General features: G+C 37.4%; 1 protein-coding gene across 1 annotated transcript; it reads right to left on the bottom strand.

The window, feature by feature from the left end:
- Nucleotides 1-2534: 2534 nt before the first annotated feature.
- On the bottom strand, nt 2535-7835 carry LOC137733894 (nitrate regulatory gene2 protein). Its single transcript, XM_068473105.1, has 4 exons — nt 6414-7835; nt 6026-6213; nt 4875-5098; nt 2535-3618 (listed from the first exon to the last, which is right to left on the bottom strand). The coding sequence occupies exons 1-4, from the start codon at nt 7735-7737 to the stop codon at nt 2829-2831; spliced, it is 2526 nt and encodes an 841-aa protein (XP_068329206.1). The 5' UTR covers nt 7738-7835; the 3' UTR covers nt 2535-2828.
- Between the last annotated feature and the right edge of the window lie 10526 nt (nt 7836-18361).

Here is an 18361-nt window from a genome sequence, read left to right as displayed (position 1 = left end):
TTAGTATGAAATATTTTCGATCACTTGGCATACATCACGGAGTTTTAGGTGAGATAATTGCTGATTTTCCCATGCCGCTGCGGTACAATATAGATGTTCTCCGTCCAAACTACTCCCTCAATGAGTTTCCAAGGTGAAAGTAGGGCTCACCGAAACGAAATCCTTGTCCCGATTCCCAAACCGAAGTTTTCAGGAATTCTAATTTAAAGACCGATCCCAAACTAAATTTTCAGAGAGTTCTGAAATAGTTTCGGGATTTCGGGACAAATCGGAAATCCTGAAATAATTTTGGACTTTTGGGCTAAAATTGACATATTGGATATGATATCCGCCAACTAAAAACAAACCCATAGAACTCATTAAGAAGAATGAGTTCAGTTATGATTGATGTGTTCAATTATGACCTTTATTACTTTATTGTATATGTTGGTTTTGTTGTACCTTTTTCAAGATACAGTAGATTCAGGAGGACGAGGAATACTATGAAATAAAATAAAATAATCGGCGTTTTTGCATTAGTATTAAATAAATTGTACATCTCTTGTATTTTATTTTTTGTTTCATTTTCGTAACGTAATATTTATGCAAAACTACAATTATACTCTCTTATTAAATAAAAGTATAAATCAAATTAAGGACGAAATTTGGCAAATAATTCTATCGTGAATGACCTCCAAACTTGTAATGTCAGTCTAACATGTTTCATTTAACTATTACACTTGTAAAAATAAATCCAAGTGTTGATCGTATTTTAGCATGACTTTGATTTTGTTTATCCTTTCCCATGCCCCAATCCGGGTTAAAGATTTGATACGTGCAACGTGTATAACTAAGAAAGCCCTACTCCTTAGTCCTAATTGCATATGTCACTCCCAGTAAACTCAATGTCAAAAGTCCGTTAGAAAATTGGATGCTTGCACATGGGATTGAAAACACATTTGAAATTCTTTCGTCGGATCTTTTACATGGTTGGACCCGAGCGTTTTTGAATTAGAATAATCTTAGCACCTTTTACCAAGTTACTCTGCAGGTCAAAGGTCCGTTTGGAAGATTATATCCTAAGGATTTCTTAGTCTATTTGTCTCCTGCAAACCTGCTTAAGCACAGGATCGCTACAGAAAGTACTGGCTTGGTATGTTTGTTTGGAATGGAAGTATCGTACTTTGAGGTAGACTTCATAGGCACTACTCGCATGATTTTCGGATCATCCTTCCAATTATTCTCTCAAATGGTCAAAGCTTAAGTTTGAAACATATAAACCACAACCCTTAGGTTGCATAAACTTTCTGTAAGCTAGATGGTGCGTTAATATGGCTCAAGTCTGCCCATTGTAACCGCTCTTCATACGGCTTGACTCTCCTAAACTGTACATCGGAACCTCACGAATTTGGGCTACAAGAGACTCCTTTGACTCTAATATAGTTTGAGTTTTTACACTTTACACTTGCATTCTTGCATAGTTTCAAAGTAATTCCGACAGAACATTACCACGAAAAAAAGGAAAAAAATAAGGAAAAACAGAAAAAAACTTCACTGAAATTATGTCTTGTCATGTGCACAATGGTATCGATGAAGAAGAGTCTCTCTCTTTAACTGAAATGTAATCCGAAGTTGTATCAGTGTCAATGCCTCAAACATGGTGAGTATCAGTATCTGCAAACCCTCCTCTAGATGTCAACCGAGTATGCAAGGTTGACATGCATATTCACACTGAATCGTTACTTAAATGGCAGGATTCAAAAAACTGTTGGGGAGATCTCACCAGAGTTGTTGAAGATTTAAATTCCACTCATGTCACATTATTCTATTTTTGGTGGTGGTTGGCCAGAGTTTGGCCGCCGGTGATGGTCGTCGGAGGAGAATCTCACCGGCGTTGTTGGTATTGCTTAAGTGGAAAATGTGAAATAAAATTTAAAACTTTAGTAGATCCTAATTTGCAATCGGCTTAGTCAACTGTCTGGATTAGTAACTAACTAAATCTTTACACAGTTTATAACCAAGAGTTGATGTTGGTTGATATAAAAGTAACCAGTGGTATCATGGTCTAGTGATATTCTTCTACACATGTAAGTCGGAGATTTTAGGTTTAACTCCTGCAGTGATGATTTCAACACTTAATTACTGACGAAACATTATGAGGCTTAACCCAATATCGTTGTATCAAAAAGAAAAATAATAATAAAAGTAATGCAGAAGAGATGACCAATGCCATATTAGGTTTGAGTAGAAATTCTCTTTTATTTTTATTTATTTGAGGAAATATAATGCTACACACTTGTCCATTTTTTGTTTTTATTTTAGTCAGTGTATGTGATATGATAGTAGCAACTACTAGAGGCTCAAGGTTGCATATAGTTACAATGATCCTCAAGACGGTGGGGCCATTTGACCGTCGTGCGTTTTTAATTTTCAGTTTTCGTGCGTTTTTAATTTTCAGTTTTCATTAGAAAGTGGCGTACCACTAGACTAATGGCTAGTTAGTTCAGAACTCAAAAAGGGTAAATGTGAATTTCTCGGTTAATGATGTAGACAGGTAAACACAAGACGCAAAGCACGTACATTTATTTGTATGCTGAAAACTGCGAAGAAGCTCAGCTCAGCTCAGCTCGGATTAACAACAATCTTAAGCACTTCCCTGTACATGGATACTTTTCCTTCCTCCAAAACAAAAGGATTTGCAAACCACAAAATTCCACATATTTACATGTTGTAATCCCCTCAAAAGAATACTACCAACAATATGGGCACCCTGACAAAAAATTCCCAGCTCTGATAAACTCCGACTTAATTACCGCAAAACCACGAGCACCGAAACTACGTTTTTCCGTCTATTTGATGGCGTAGGAACGAGTACAAACCGACTCAAGTGCCTCCGTAAATAGGCCAGAAAAGCTGGTCAGTGCCTGAAATACTCCTGGCAAGCCTGTTTGAAGATTGTTTAGAGTCATGGCTCTTGTCACCTCCACCGCCTTTGTATGCCTCATCATCTCATCTTCAACCCGCCTCTGGCAGGTTGTAAGTTCAGATTTCTTCTCAGCAAGCGGGTCTCGCGCATCCAAAACCTGCCCATTTTCAGGCCCTGAGTCAGGAAGCCCGATACCAACCATGGAGTAGGAGTGGTAGAATTTCTTTTCAATGTTTCGGAGAGAAGAAGCCTTTTTCTCAAGCTCCCTTGATGCAGTTTCAGTGCGTTTTTTTATCTTGAGCTCTTCACTCTGTTTCAGAGAGATTACGTGGACAACATTGATAAAGCTATTGATAGCCTCAGAAGCTACTGTGTCAGGGACGCGCTCAAGTGCAAGCTTCCACTCATCACAGAAGGAATATACATCAGAAGATTCGTTGTGCACATTGAAGGTCATGTCGTTGTTTACAGGAAGAAGGGTGAGCTTGAACCAACCATGAACAGACCGGATAAAGTCCCGTTTGAACTTTATTAAACGGCAGAAACTGGAGTGCCAGGCAGAGACAGCTGATTCAAGGTCACGTGTTGCCTGCCGATGTAGTTCCGAAGTTGAGTCGCCCTTCGCTGATTGGTTCACAAGTCCCCTAACCTGTTGTACAATGTCGTTCTGGACTTCATGGTACTGGTGCATTGATCTCCACATGTACATGAACCTGCATTCGGTATATCACGCATATAAATAGACATTCAAATTCAAATCACTGTTCAGATAAACCCTACTCATATGATAAGCGGATCTACCCATTATTCGATAAAGCAGGGTCATCAGAAGAATTTAACTATTGTTCTACAGTTCCATGTATATGACAGAATATAATACGCTAATCCGAGTTTTTGATCAATATTATTACTGGAAAGAAAAATCTATACGAGCCTGAGCTGTAGCAGAGAAGATAACACACAAGTCTTAACTACCCTCCATCTCATTCCTTTCGGACAAAGTATGTCCACCTCAAGCAAGAAAAGTAAATTGGTGTAGGACCTTTTGGTAATTCACGTTAGTAATTATTGTCTTCAAAATTGATCCCACAAACATGATGATTATGCAACTGTCACTTCTCATAACGACGAGAAATTCTCTATTGCAACCAAATCATAGCCCCAGTGGCACTTGACATGTGTTCAAAAAGTGAACGGCATGTCCCGTAAGAGCTTGACACACGGTGAATTGGTGATGAGAGAGTATCGCTTCTCAATAATGACACCGATTTATAAACGGAGGAGGATTCTCTCCCCTCCTAATCTCTCTCCCCTTCCCTCCCCTCCTATTTGAACGGTTACAGTTTAGCCACGTCAACATCTTATATTGATTTTTTAATAAAGACAATAAGACAAAAAGCAATATGTGAGAGGAGGGGAGGGAAGGGAATGGAAATAAGAGGGGGAGAGAATCCTACTTCTTTATAAACAATAAGAATTTGAAAAATTAATGATGTTAGTGCCCTTGTTAGTTGATCAGATCTGGAAGTGGATCCAGAAACAGACAATGGTGGGACATGTCATAGTTAAAGTCAAATCCACCAAACTCTCCATCTACAATTACCAAAAGGGTTTACAGCCGAGGAAAAGTAGCCACCGGAGAAGAAATTTTGGGGCCACTGCCTAGTTTTAAGAGATGGCCAGAGACTGGATTAGATTGGATTGGACAATCCAGGACAACAGGGAACATGTGGTTCCAGAGGGGGAAAGAAGCAAGTGGCACAGCAGAGTAGCAGCTCATAACCCCTCCAGGCTCCAGCTACCAAGATAAAAGGCCAGTGATCTACCCTCGCATTTTTCACATGTGCTAAATTTAACTTCACCAACAGAAATTTATAACGAACAAAATACCCCAAATATATTTTTCCATAAGAAAAAAAGATTTTTCTGATTCATTTAATCAAAAAAAAAAAAAAAATATGAGACTTACCCGTGGCACAGTTCAACAAGCTGAGGCACGAGATCGGAGTCTCTAAGATCAATGATGGCGGTGGAGGTGGTAGAGACGGCCTGAGATGTGACAATGATTAGTGATTGCAGCCTCTTTATCGACGCCTTGGTCTTGTCTACTTTGGTTTCGTCCTCCCCCTTGTACTCCTGATGTTGCAGTGCGGACAGCTTCTTCTCGTGCTCAATCTTGACACCTTCTCTGGCCTGATATTCAATAACAATAATTTGCCTGCATCAGCACTTTCCAATTTGAAACCACATGGCTTCCACATAAATACAACAATATAAACTTATTTCCTGAAACAGCCGAATTTGGGCACATGACCGTCAAGCCAATCATCTCTGCAACTCCAATTTTTGCACTCTTCCAGTACTACATTTCCACAGTATGACAACTGCGGCATGATTCCGTTATATTTGAAGTAAAAGGCATGAATTATCGAAACCATTCAAGTGTACCGAAAGGAAAAAGTAAATCCATACGAACTAAAGTTTAACCAATTTCGGAAAAGAGAAGAACAAAAAATGCATAAAGTTTCCCGTGCAAGGCCTCCTTTAATAAAAAAAAAAGGAAAGGCGGAAAGTGGATTCGGATCAAAAACAAAAACCAATTTACAAACGATGACGAATGTAGTAGATATCTTACACACAAACATCGAAAGCGCTTCCTCAGAATATGAAGCCACATTCGTTAAGGTGTCAACATTTGCCGACCAAAAATATCAGAGGAGTCTAGCTAGTAGGCTACAAATACAGGGGTGTCCATGTTAATTTCACAGGCTGTCAAGGGCATATCAGTCATTTTCACCAGCATTCCAAAATGAAAGCTACTACTGGGGGGAAAAGCAACCGTCCAAATCATAAAAAGATGCACCGGAAAAAGGCCTGAGCTTTATGCCCAAGCACCGACCATGGGCATTTTCGTCAATGCAGGCTTTTTAGACGTTATAGTAAAAACCGCGGTGGATCAGAGCATCAATCAGGCAGTACAACCCACTGTCACTGATGGCTACCCACCCCTTTGTCTTAAGATTAAACACAACCAGATTTACTTAATTACTCTAAATTATTCTTAATTAACCAATAAAAATTACACTTGGGTAAAAAAATTGAGTAAAAGTTAATGAATACCTTGACTTCCTCATAGAGCTTCTTCTCCCAGGCCAAGAGCCGTTCGAAGGTGGAGCAGAGGCTCTTTGAACCGCCCGGCTCGCTGTTGAGCGAGCCGGCATCCAGCCGATACTTGACCGCCAGCGGCGGTTTTGAACTCCAAGTGGAGCTCAAACTGCTCAGCACACTACTGGAGTGGTACACTGTCTCTGCAAGAAATAATTGGAACGAAATCAATGTTAATTCCGATTGAACCCGAAATTTTAATCCCCCTTAAAATTTAAAATTTTCCATGAAATTTGATTCAATCGTTTGCATTTTGATCACTGTCCCAAAGATTCGATTTATTTTCCCACACATTTTCCCGGGAACCAAACACCCCCAATTCAAAGTTAAAAGGAGGACATACTCTTTAGCTGCCGAAAGCTCCGATCGAGCTGGGCCCGGCTGGTCTCGAGCATCTCGGAAACTTGATCGCCGGCGGTTGCGGCCCTGTCGAAATTCTCCTTAATCGCCTCCACAATCTCCTTCAAATCCTTGTGCCTCACCACCATCTTCATATTGGAGATCTCACTGCTCCGGTAAGTGCTCCCGCCCTCCGACCCCTCCGACCTCTCCGACTTGCTCGCGCTTGGTGCATACCCCGGCATCGGCTGAGCCGTCGGAACCCGGCCCGAACCGGCCACCGACTCGGCCCGAACCGATTCCGGCTCGAAAGTCGACCGGGTACCCATCTCGGATCTCGACTCCCTCTCGTCGTCCCCTTCGTCAGAGGAGCTCGTCATGCTGCAGTGGTCGTGGTCGTCCCACTCACTGCACTGCACCTCCTCTCTCTCCGATTGAGCGTATTTCTCGGAATGGGCGTACTTCTGCGACGGCGCGTACTTCTCCGACTGAGCGTACTTCTCCGACTGAGCGTACTCGTGCCTCTTTTGCTGATGGGCGTTCTGGGCTTTTGGGTTTCGATGGTTGAGGAAGAAATCGTACTCCGATCTTTCGGTTTCGGTCTCGAGCGGCTCATCCTCTACCGCCTCCGTCTCTGAATTGTTCTCGTCGGAATGTTCCGGGTCGAGGTGGGGGGGCGATTTTTGGTGCTGGCGGGATTGCGTTTGGCTTTTTTGGCGTTGATCGAAGAACTCAGAGTCCGGCGGCGATGGAGGGTAGAAATTTTCCCAGTTCCACATGGAGGAGGCCTGCGACGGTGTCCTCGAGTAGTTCGACTCCGCCTGGAAAGCCGACGGAAACCCAAAAGGGTTGCTGAAATTCGACTTCTGACTTCCAGGGGAAGAAGGAAGACTCGATTCCGACAATATGTGAGGAAGCTTCGGCGGCGGCTGGCGGCGGCGGCGATGTTGGCGAGAGGAATGGGCGGAGGAGGAGGAAAGGATGTGGGGAAGGTTGGAGCTGTTGATGGTGGAAGAGAGAGGCGGAGGAGGTGGTGGCGGGTGGAAGGAGGAGGAAGCGGGGGAGGGGGCACGTGGAGGGATGTGGTTGGTGGTGGAAGGGGGGACTTGGTGGAGGAAGACGGCAGGGGTTTGATGGGAGATAGAGAGAGGCTCGAAGGCAGCGAAGGAGACGAGGGCAGAGCCGGTTAGGCGGAGGGAACGGCAGTAGTCGGCATGGGCAGCGGCCAAGTGGTGGCGAGCGTAGACGGCGTCTTTCATGAGGCGGCGCCGCTCCTTGCACCGCCTCACTGTGTCCTCGTTGTCTAATTTCGACGCCGTACACCCCATAAAGCGAAGAATAATAGTAATAATAATTTAATAAATATTTAGAGAAGAAAATCAAACCGAAGTGGGAAGTGATGAAGCCTGGTTCGAGCTGAGAGGAAGGGGGACGACAAGTTATAGGCTTTGGACTGTTGCCTGTTGGGGTAGTTTTCTTTTTCTTTTTCTTATTATTTTTTATTTTTCGACTGAAATACATTACTTTTTTATTTGTTTACTTTTCTATGGAAAGAGTAAAGTGGGTATTTTCTTAATTCTATTTTTACAAAACAAAAAGTATTGTTTTTCTTCTTTTTATTGCAAAAGAGTAAAATGTATTGAAAAGGGTTGGGAATTAAACCTAACCAAAAAATGTTTCTGTGCCGGACTTATTTGGGGTTTGTTTTATCTTTTATTTATGTTTATACACTGCATGTATTCAATTTTTAGTGCTAGTAAATCATAAAATAGTGGTCAAAGAAGACTAAAATGTCTATGTGAGTGTTTCCGACTCTCGAAATGATGAATAATAGTGGCAAAGCCACCAACTGGTCCCTTTTTTGAAGAAAACAACAAAAGAGTAAGTGGTATAAGTAATGTAACGTTGTAACGTTAATTGGGTTGGAAGATAACTAATGACAAATATTCTTTGATGACTTTATTTGTAAATGTTGTTAAACTATAAATTTAAATCATTTTGTTTATGTAAAATTTTAATTAAATATTAAAGGGTTGACATGATATCGAGATCAAGGAGTTAAGTTTGGCCTCGATGAAAAAATCTTTCGACATCAACCAACCAAATATTCCTTCTATATTTATCATATTCTTCATCACTACGAAAGCCGTACTATATAAACTTTGCACTTATAGTATATGTTACTTTTCGCACAACATTTAAATTTATATGCCCTCAAATTTTAATCTATAGTACCATAAGTACCAATGATATTGTTTAATCCATTGATCAAAATTAAGTTCTCTAGTTCTATTTAAGGTAAGAAAATAGCAATGGTAAGTGCGTCTCTTTTAACGGATTTAATTAAATTTAGAGTTCAGTTATAACACGAGGTTTTTTTTTTTTTTTTTCTTTTTTGGGGGCGGCGGCTAGAGAAAAAAGAGAGAATTATACTATTCTGCTTTTATTTTTAAGGAAGGTAAACTTCTTACCTTTTAAGTATTACAACTAAACTAGGACAATATCCTGAAAGATATTATAAAATTCCTATATGATTTACACAATCACGTTCTTAACTATATTAGGACTACACACTAACTTATATCTAATGATTTTGTTGTTGCAAGAAACTAATTTTTTTTTAACCCAAAATGTATCCAGTTGAAGAGGAAGATCTTAATCACCAAGACAATCTACAACTTGATGTGCTTGCAAGAAAAGTTAAATTAACCAGACCTTATTTATTGTAAAAGAAAAAAATTCTGATTTTTATGTCTAGCATATACAGTAAAATTTGAAATTTTAGTTGCAATATAGTAGAAGATTTTGTTTTTGTTTCGAGTTAATTAGTCTGGTTTTTAATTTTAGTTACGGTAATGTTTGTTTAGTTAGTTGATTAATTTGAGAGAGGAGCTTGGCTCCTTAAGATTGAGGAGTTCCAACTTAATTAATTTTGTGTTTGATTAATAGAATTCCGTGTTTATAATAAAAATAGTTTATATTATAATCATTTTGTACAGATAATTTCTAAAAATAATCATTTCTAAATAATCTATTACTTTATTGACTTTTGCAGAGAATTTTTTTTATAGAATGATTTATTATATAAACAATTTTTATCACAAAGCTCTAAGATGCATAAATCGGTCACAAACTAAATTGAGAAGGCCAGTTAAATAGTTAATTTAATTTGGAATGTGCTATCCACACACCTCTTTTTACTTCTCACACACTCCTTGTTAACTTATGTCCGTTGATCTTTTTCAATTCATTCAATCTGACGATTGAAAACTAAATAAGTGTGGGAGAAATAAAAAAAAGATGTGTGGATATCAAACTCTTTTAATTTAATGCTTTCAAATTTTCAATTGTGGAGTTAATTTAATGAGAGTGTTGAAAAAGGTCGGCTGTGGGTGGAGTCTTCGGGGGTTAGGAGACGAAAGACGGGGTGGACCTTCACCAAATTGTGTGGGCCCCTTTTGATTGACTAATGAGTCCAATTGAGTCATAGTGTCAGTAGTGTGTCTGTGTGCGCGCTCAGCTGTCTAGGAGTTGGATTTTCGTTCGTAATTATATTCAGTTTGATTTATGGGAAATAATCATTTGGAGTAGTATTATTCACGTATTTATTTTTATTTTTTATATATTTTTATTAATGTTAGGTTACTGTTTTTTTTTTAATTTATTGCATCTGACTGTTAAAAATTAAATAAAATATGTAAGAAATAAAATGTGTATTTAAATAGCATTATCCTAATTTTATAGCTCGGCATAAGTTAATGGTCATTTTATTTTGTAGCATACGCTTAAACAATTTTTCTCTTCAAATAAAACAAATTTCTTCTCCAACTAACGTCAATTCCCCTTTCTAATTTTCTATTTATTGACCTCTCCTTAAAATCGCAAGATATTGGTTGACCCAATCCTAATATCGAAAATAATATGCGACTTAAAACCATTGTTATAAAAATTCTCGTTTAGTGCTGCCTAGGCTCCCGTTTAGGCGCTTGATTAATGTCTAAGTGTTTGAAAATTAAGAAATGATGCTTAAACCTGTTAAGGCGCCTGCCCATACTCGCCGAGGTTGCCATTTATATAGAAAATAAATAATTTTCATTTTGCATTTTATTTTTTACAATAAATTATTAGGGACTTGTTACCCATGTTTTCATTATGTTCCAATATTTCATAATATATATATATATATATATTATACTTTGTAGTTTATGATGAAATTATAAATATTTTAAGTATAAACAAACCCTTATATATACAAAATATAATAGATTTACTTACTGTGTTTTTACATTGTTACCACCAAGTGTTTTCTTTTCTTCTAAGTTAGAGTAAATGTGGTGGTATTTCTCAGTACTATAGTCTGGTGGTATTTCTCAATACTATAGTCTGGTGGTATTCCTATTCACTTGGAAGTGAGAGGTCTTAGGTTCGAATCTTGTAAATGCCTATAGTGTGGCTTTACCAAACTCCCCCTCCACTTAATGTAAAAATATCGATGTACTAAAAAAAAAAAAAAAGTTAGAATAAGTGTGGGTGAATAATGATTTAGCTGTTTCAGTTTAGAATTGTAACATTTTTATTATGGTGGTATGAGTGTTTTTGTGGCTATCTATCTTTCACACGCTCACGCGCTTTAGGTTTAGACTGATTTGAATAAAAGGTCATGATTTCAATTAATTAATATTACACTGTAAGATTTTGAAATTGTATCGATTCATACTTTTTGGGTTGTTTGATCATTTGATCCTTCATTTACTGTGATGACACTGGTAGTGTGGAACTCTTTTAAGGTCAACATGTGAGTCACATGTGCACGACAGAGACAAAAAACAACTCGTTATGGAGCTTCGACTTCTCCTAAATTATTCTTTGTATTAAAAAAATGACAACCGATATGCATTTTGGTCTAAATTATGAAAGTGTGGCTAATACATCAACATAGAAATAGGTCTCACATATGTCACTTCATCAATTTCACGTAAATATAAACTGTTACAATTAAAACACCTTATAATGGAATGACTTTCTGGCTATTTTAAAAATACCTCAAAACTTGGATTGTTTACAATGTAGTTGGCCACATTTTTTCACACTTTTTTTTAGTACAACGATATATTTTACACAAATGAGATGGTGGAAGTTCGGTTAAGCCACACAATGGGCAACCTAATTTGGTATCGAATCTGCCATCCACAAGATTTGAAGCTAAGACCTCTCACTTATAAGTGAAGAGGAATACCGTCAGACCATAGTACTGATCCCACTTTTATGTAATTTATTTTTTGATTTGATATGTTTATGCATATGTAATCCTCACATGATAAAACCTTAACGTAAAAGGAAGAACTTACTAAAAAAATGTAACGGTTATGATAGGAGGACAATAAGCCTAACTCTGATTAAATCTTAGAACAATAGAAGTCAGTTAAAAAGATAAAGAAAAACATTAGATGAATGTGTTGGATTTATCCAATATAAATCAATCTTTATATGGTCTACTGCATGTAATAAGAATGAATAATTAGAAAATAATGTAGATTATGATTTGATCTCTTAAAATTATCAATCCTAATTAGAGTACTGTCTTATAATGTAAGTAGGATTGATGGATTTCCTTGATTGAATGCGATTATGATACTTTACTTGAAGGCTAAGAAAGTGAATTTAGGTTTTCTTTATGGATGGAAACCCTAGCCTATACCTTGTATAAATACCGAATGCTATAAACCATAGAATACACGACAACTAAGGCTTCCTATAGAGCATTGTCATAAGGCTAGGAGTTTACAGAAGACTGTTTCTTCTTGGTTCGACGACTACCATGGCTGCTGGATCTTCATCAGGTTAGGGTTTTTGTATACTTATTTAGTTATCACATGCATTAATGTTCTAACCATACAATCTTAAAAGACAATAAAATGCCCTAATCATCACACCACCTAATTGCAAAGGGGCTTAGAGAGTGTTGAATATTATTAACATAGAAGGAAGAAGCTAACATGAGTAGTAGATGATTTACCCAATTAATTGTTAAGTGCACTTGCAACAACATGTACACAAATCAACCACACAATCATCATCTCATTTTCTTTCCCTCTATTTTGGCCATTCATTTCATCATGATCATTTTCAAATCTTGGGTTTTACTCTCTCGTTTTTTTTTTGTCGCTGTGTGGGGACTGGGGAGGGGTTCCCTAATCACTGAGGTGGTTACACACTCAATTGCCTCATACTCTTTAGCAAAGTATTCAAATGGCAGAGAAGAATACATACTATTTCCCCAATAAGTGGAACCTTTTACACAAAAGAGAAGGATAAAGATGTGTGTGTGTGTGTGTGCGCGAGAGAGAGAGAGAGAGAGAGAGAGAGAGAGAGAGATTTCTTGCTGATAACTTTGTATATCTCATGGCTTCAGTCACTGGACCCAACCATCCATCAACACCACATGCAACTGCATGCACATATGCCTTCTTTTTCTTTGAGAACAATTTTTTAGGAGGAAAGTGTATTTGGAGTTAGACCTTTGCTGGTAAATTTTAAACTTAAAGGTGTGAAAGGTATTCATTTCTTCCTGGGTACCTCTCATTGTGAAAGGGGTTAATAGCAATTTTCTTTTCTTTAAAAAAAAAAAAGGGTAGTATCTACACTAAAGGAGTGGGAGAGTAGGCTACGTATTATAATATGCTAGTAATAATGTCGCTCAAACTCGCCTTTAACGATAATCGAACTTAAAACCTCTTAGTTGCCAATGTAAAAGAATACTACTAGACTATTGTACTAAGTGGTAAAAATAATTATTATTTGTATAACAAAAAAAAAACAATTATTATAATTTTTAAAAAACAAAAAAGAAGAAGAGAGAAGAAAAGATAAGCTCACAGAGGTTGAAAGGCTGAACCCAGTCACAGTGTCACTGGACACTCTCTCACTCTGCTGGGTTATTTTGGTGAATGAGAGTTATTTTTTTGGCCTGAAGTTCGAGTATCTGATTCTTCAAAAAATTTTACAGAGGTGTTTCTTTCAAGATATTCATCTTTATTTCATGTATTTTTATTTTTATTTTAAATCTAAACAGTTCAAATTATATTGTAATTTGGTCTGACACTAAATTTTCAGAAAAAAAAAGGAAGAAAAAAAAAAGGAGTTATATTTCGTAGAGTAAATTAATTGGTCAAATAGTCTGTTCGAAAAAAGCTTATTTCCCAAGTTCATATTTCTTTCTAATAGGGGAGGTGATCTTTCCACTCTCCTTTTTTCATACTTTTTTTAATGTGCATATCTGAAGATAAGGGGGAATTAGGCAGTGTCACGGAATGAGTCATTTATTAACTATGTATTAAATCAATTAAATATAATACATCATCATTATTTATATTAATAAACCGCAATGCTAGTTGGTCTTGTACACTATTTTACAAATTAAAAAAACTGGGAGCGAAAATTACTATGAAAAAAGTTGTCCCCCCATTACGATCCATATGTTAAGGACCTGCCAAGGTATTTAAAGAACTTAACCCAAAGCACCTTTACCCTTTTTATTTCCTCATATTCGAGATTTTGACCACGTTTGACAAGTAGGATTGGACAAGATTGAATAGGATTAGAGTTAGGGTTGACTTGGATTGAGATGATAACTCTAATTTCTAAACCCAATTAGTTCGGCGCAACTTATGGTTAAGAGGGTTGGAATAGATCGTTGTCGAATTCGCAAACTAGATCGTAAGCCCTAGCTAGCACCAAGAACGGGTCTAGGTTGGTGAGGTTTAGAGGCATTGAGGAATGGGATCCTCGGATCGTCTGAGACGTTAAGATTCTCGACTTGACTACAAGTGTCCTGATAGTCAACATGCTTAGGTTGTGTCATGAACGTTAGAAATTTGGGTCGAATCTGACCCACCAGCACGACCTAGGATGCCCTAGTCAGGGTTTGGGCATCGGGACTCACAAATCAAGTATATCCTACTCACCAAGAGTCCCCAACCCAATCCCCTGGCTTTAAGGTTCTCATGCTGGAGTCTTGGTCCTCATGCTGGAGTCTTGGTCGCAAGGTTTTGATCATCTAGTTGTTTTGGTAGAATTAGTTGTCCCATAAAAATACATATGGTTGGATTATAGTGAGATTCTTAACCAATCCGCCATGACCATTCAGTACCAATATAGGGTTTAGATTAAACTAACCCAATCCTGCTACTTATAGTGTGTTTATTTATTTATCTATTTTTTTAACAAATGATATTATCTACATTAAGGGGGTAAGAGAGTAGGTTAAGTCTTACAATGAATTCGCAATAATGTGGTTCAAATTTGTTTTTGGTGAGAATCGAACCTAAAACCTCTCGCTTACAAGTGAAGAGGAATATCACTAGATCGTAATACTAAGTGTTATTTTTGTTTGCTCTTTTCAATGTTAAAAAAATATCCTAATTTTAAACCGTCTTTCTCATTAATTATAAAAATACATACGGTTGGTTATTCATGTTCACTTTCCTCCTATGCATTAAAAAACACACAACATATAAGCTTGGAGACAGAGATGGTGTAAGCGTGTAGAGAATCCAATTCCAGAGTCATGCCTTTATATTATAAATAGCAAACAAGTACATTCCAGATCTTCTCATACATTTTTTAAAAAGAAAAATAATGAAAAGGATTTGAAAACTTTGAGTTTTAACGATAAGGACAAAATAAAGGGTAAAATGAATAGTACCAAGATTGATTTTTTAGTGTAAAAATGTGATTTTTCGTTAAAGTGAATAGTACCAGGAGCTTTTCGTTAAAGTTTCCTTTTTTAAAACAGTTGGTTGGTGGCTGAAAACCTAGAAAATCCCAACATGAATTTGGATCATTTCCGAATTCTCATTGTGAGAATTTTAAAGATAAATCATTGTAGCTGCTCATCACACATTTTGTAACTACAAATTATTATGCCATGTAAATAGAATGAAAAATTCAGATGATTTGTAGCCGCAAGAAATGTGATGAACGACTATGAAGACTTGATCCCTAAGATCCTCACAATCAAGGTCAGAGGGATCCCCAACACAATAAACAAAGGCCAGAGCAGGACTTTCAATTGAAAATTAAAAATAATAAATAAATAATTGGTCCCTTTGTTAGGTTAAAAGGACATAAAAAGGATTTTTCCCCAAATTTGGGTGTGACAATTCATAAAATATTCTAAGATGGGGGCTAAAAACTAGAATGGAAAATAGCAACTGTTGCTGTGTTGCTGAAGAAAGTGGATCCTCTCTGTAGTCCTGTGACATTTCCACATTGCACTGGATTATCAAAAGCATTTCAATTTGGCTTTTTTGGCAAAATGGTCTTTGAGTTTTACCTAACATCTAATTTTGGTCATTGAGATTGAAAATCAATAGAAATGGTGTCTTAGATTGTCCACCATCCATTTTTTTTATCATTCCATTAAAAAACTCCGTTAAGTGGTCCTTGAGCTTTTTAACGGAATTGTCAAAATGATGGATGATGGACAATATCAGGGACTAAAGTTATGTATTATGCAAATATCAGGAACCAAAGTTATGTGTTATGCAAATCTCAGGGATCATTTTGGCTAAAAATACGCTCAACTTAATAGAGTTTTTTAACGAAATGACCAAAATAATGGATGGTGGACAATCTCAGGAACCACTTCTATTGATTTTCAATATCAAAAACCAAAGTTATGTGTTATGCAAATCTTAGGAATCATTTTGACAAAAAAACCTTTCCATTTTTATTTCCAACTTTTTAAGGCAGTGGGACCAAAATCACAGTGAACCAAGGAAAATGGAGTTTGTTCTTTTGGATAGAAAGTATCATTTACAATTCTAAAACACTTATCTTTGTCGGGAAGTAATTTCTACACTTCTTTTCACCTTCTGATAGGCTGCTTTAATTCTAACATCTATTTATTTTTTTACACTGTTCAATTCAACGACAAAAGATAAAGAATGTGCAAAAATCATTACACTATTTTATTTTTCTTTGCAAAGATGAAACTAAAATAAGTATGATGAACACTTTTGTCATATTTTGTTCAACTATGATTCCATGTATTGACATGGTTGATTATCTAGGATATAAATCATCTTTTAAAGCAGGTGATCCTCTATCATAGTGGTGGAGAGGAGAGACGTTCTTGCATGACAGCAGGGATTCAAACCCCGCTAGTGGCAAACTAATTCTAACTTAACGACAATATCGCTCAACTCAAAAAAAAAAAAAAAAAAATGATCAACATAGGATTGGAATCCTATAGTTTAAGCTCTGTAGGGTGATTACACACCTTAAAACTATTACATCCCGGCCCGAGCCCCCACCACATCTCAGGCTCGACTCCACCGTAGCACAATATTGTCCGCTTTGGACCCCTACCACACCCTCACGGTTTTGTTTATGAGAACTCACACGAGAACTTCCTAGTGGGTCACCCATCCTCGGATTGTTCTCGCGCGAACTCGCTTAACTTCGGAGTTCCTACGGAGCCCGAAGCCAGTGAGCTCCCAAAAGGCCTCGTGCTAGGTAGAGATGAGAATATACATATAAGGCTTACAGGATCCACTCCCCTGGGCGATGTGGGATCTTACAATCCACCCCCTTAGGGGTCTGACGTCCTCGTAGGCACACTTCCGACCATGGATTGGCTTAGATACCAAATTGTCACATCCCCAACTCGGGTCCTCACCACATCCCGGGCTCGACTCCACCATAGCACGATATTGTCTGCTTTGGGCCCCTAGACCCTCTAGGTTTTGTTTCTGGGAACTCACACGAGAACTTCCCAATGGGTCACTCATCTTGGGATTGCTCTCACGTGAACTCGCTTAACTTCAGAGTTCCTACGGAACCCGAAGCCAGTGAGCTCCCAAAAAGCCTCGTGCTAGGTAGAGATGGTAATATACATATAAGGCTTATATGATCCACTCCCCTGGACGATGTGGGATCTTACAAAAACAATCAATCATGTCAATAACTAAGACCAAACGAAAGAAAAATGAGGAGAAATGATCCTATCAGTTATCATGTAAAAAACACCATTCTCCAAGTGAGCGCGCATAAATCAAGAAATGATCCAACATTCAAACACCAAACATCAATGCGACATATTGAGTGAGGAAAGAGATAAAGAGTAAGGGAGAAGACCGACGACATGTTTACTGACTAAGAAGAGTATGCAAAGTGTGTATCATTCTAATTCCTAACACATCCTGTGTTTTTCAAAACACCAGAAATAAAGAAAATAAGTGGATCTGACATTGAAATTAGGTATGCTATACCCAATTTCAACTATGTACCATTACTAAAGGAAAAATGTTTATCCCATACCTGAAAAACTACCTTGTATCATTACCATATTATTTACATACCCAAAGAAGTAAACACGCCCCTAAGTACCGGACAAGGGAGTTTCTCTCCTTCCATGTACCATAAACTAATCGCATTGGTTTAATCTACTTTTAAAACTATGGCCTGTTTGGCACATATGATTGAATTGAAATTGATACTAAACGAGCTCAAAATATCATTGCTTATAATATCTTACGTTTTACCTTTCTTCTTTATTTTTTTTATAAAAAGAAAATTACATAAAAGACCACACGAAAATGAGACATCGAATTTTCACTACCTTCCAAGCCAATGAACATATTGGTCATATCAGGATCAAGAAAACAAGAAAACAAGAAAATAAAAAGGACAAAAAGGAAGAGGACAAGCGAAAAAAATGAGAAATATGCAATAGGAAAAAAGAACCAACCAATCCAAATCCTTATGCTTTTCTCCCCCCTCACATGGGATGAGGATATGAGGATCCTCAGAATTTTTTTTTGTAAGAATTCTGAGAATCATTTCATCGTGTCTGTTCATTATATATTATACGGCTCATTTTCGTCAAGTAATGTTTGTGTCGATTTTAATTAAAAAAATTAAGAAGGTTTCTGTCCTCAAAATGACAAA

The sequence above is a fragment of the Pyrus communis genome, chromosome 5, assembly GCF_963583255.1.
Source record: "Pyrus communis chromosome 5, drPyrComm1.1, whole genome shotgun sequence".
NCBI classification, from domain to species: Eukaryota; Viridiplantae; Streptophyta; class Magnoliopsida; order Rosales; family Rosaceae; genus Pyrus; species Pyrus communis.
Note: the sequence above shows the minus strand (reverse complement) of the source record. Positions and strands in the feature narration are given on the sequence as shown.

What these genes read in the sequence shown, in the direction of transcription:
- LOC137733894 (XM_068473105.1), bottom strand. Translation starts at nt 7,737, where the DNA reads ATGGGGTGTACGGCGTCGAAATTAGACAACGAGGACACAGTGAGGCGG. An exon ending in GAGCTTTCGGCAGCTAAAGA is followed by an intron (nt 6,214 to 6,413) that starts GTATGTCCTCCT and finishes TATTTCTTGCAG; the next exon opens with AGACAGTGTACCACTCCAGT. An exon ending in CTTGTTGAACTGTGCCACGG is followed by an intron (nt 3,619 to 4,874) that starts GTAAGTCTCATA and finishes TACCGAATGCAG; the next exon opens with GTTCATGTACATGTGGAGAT.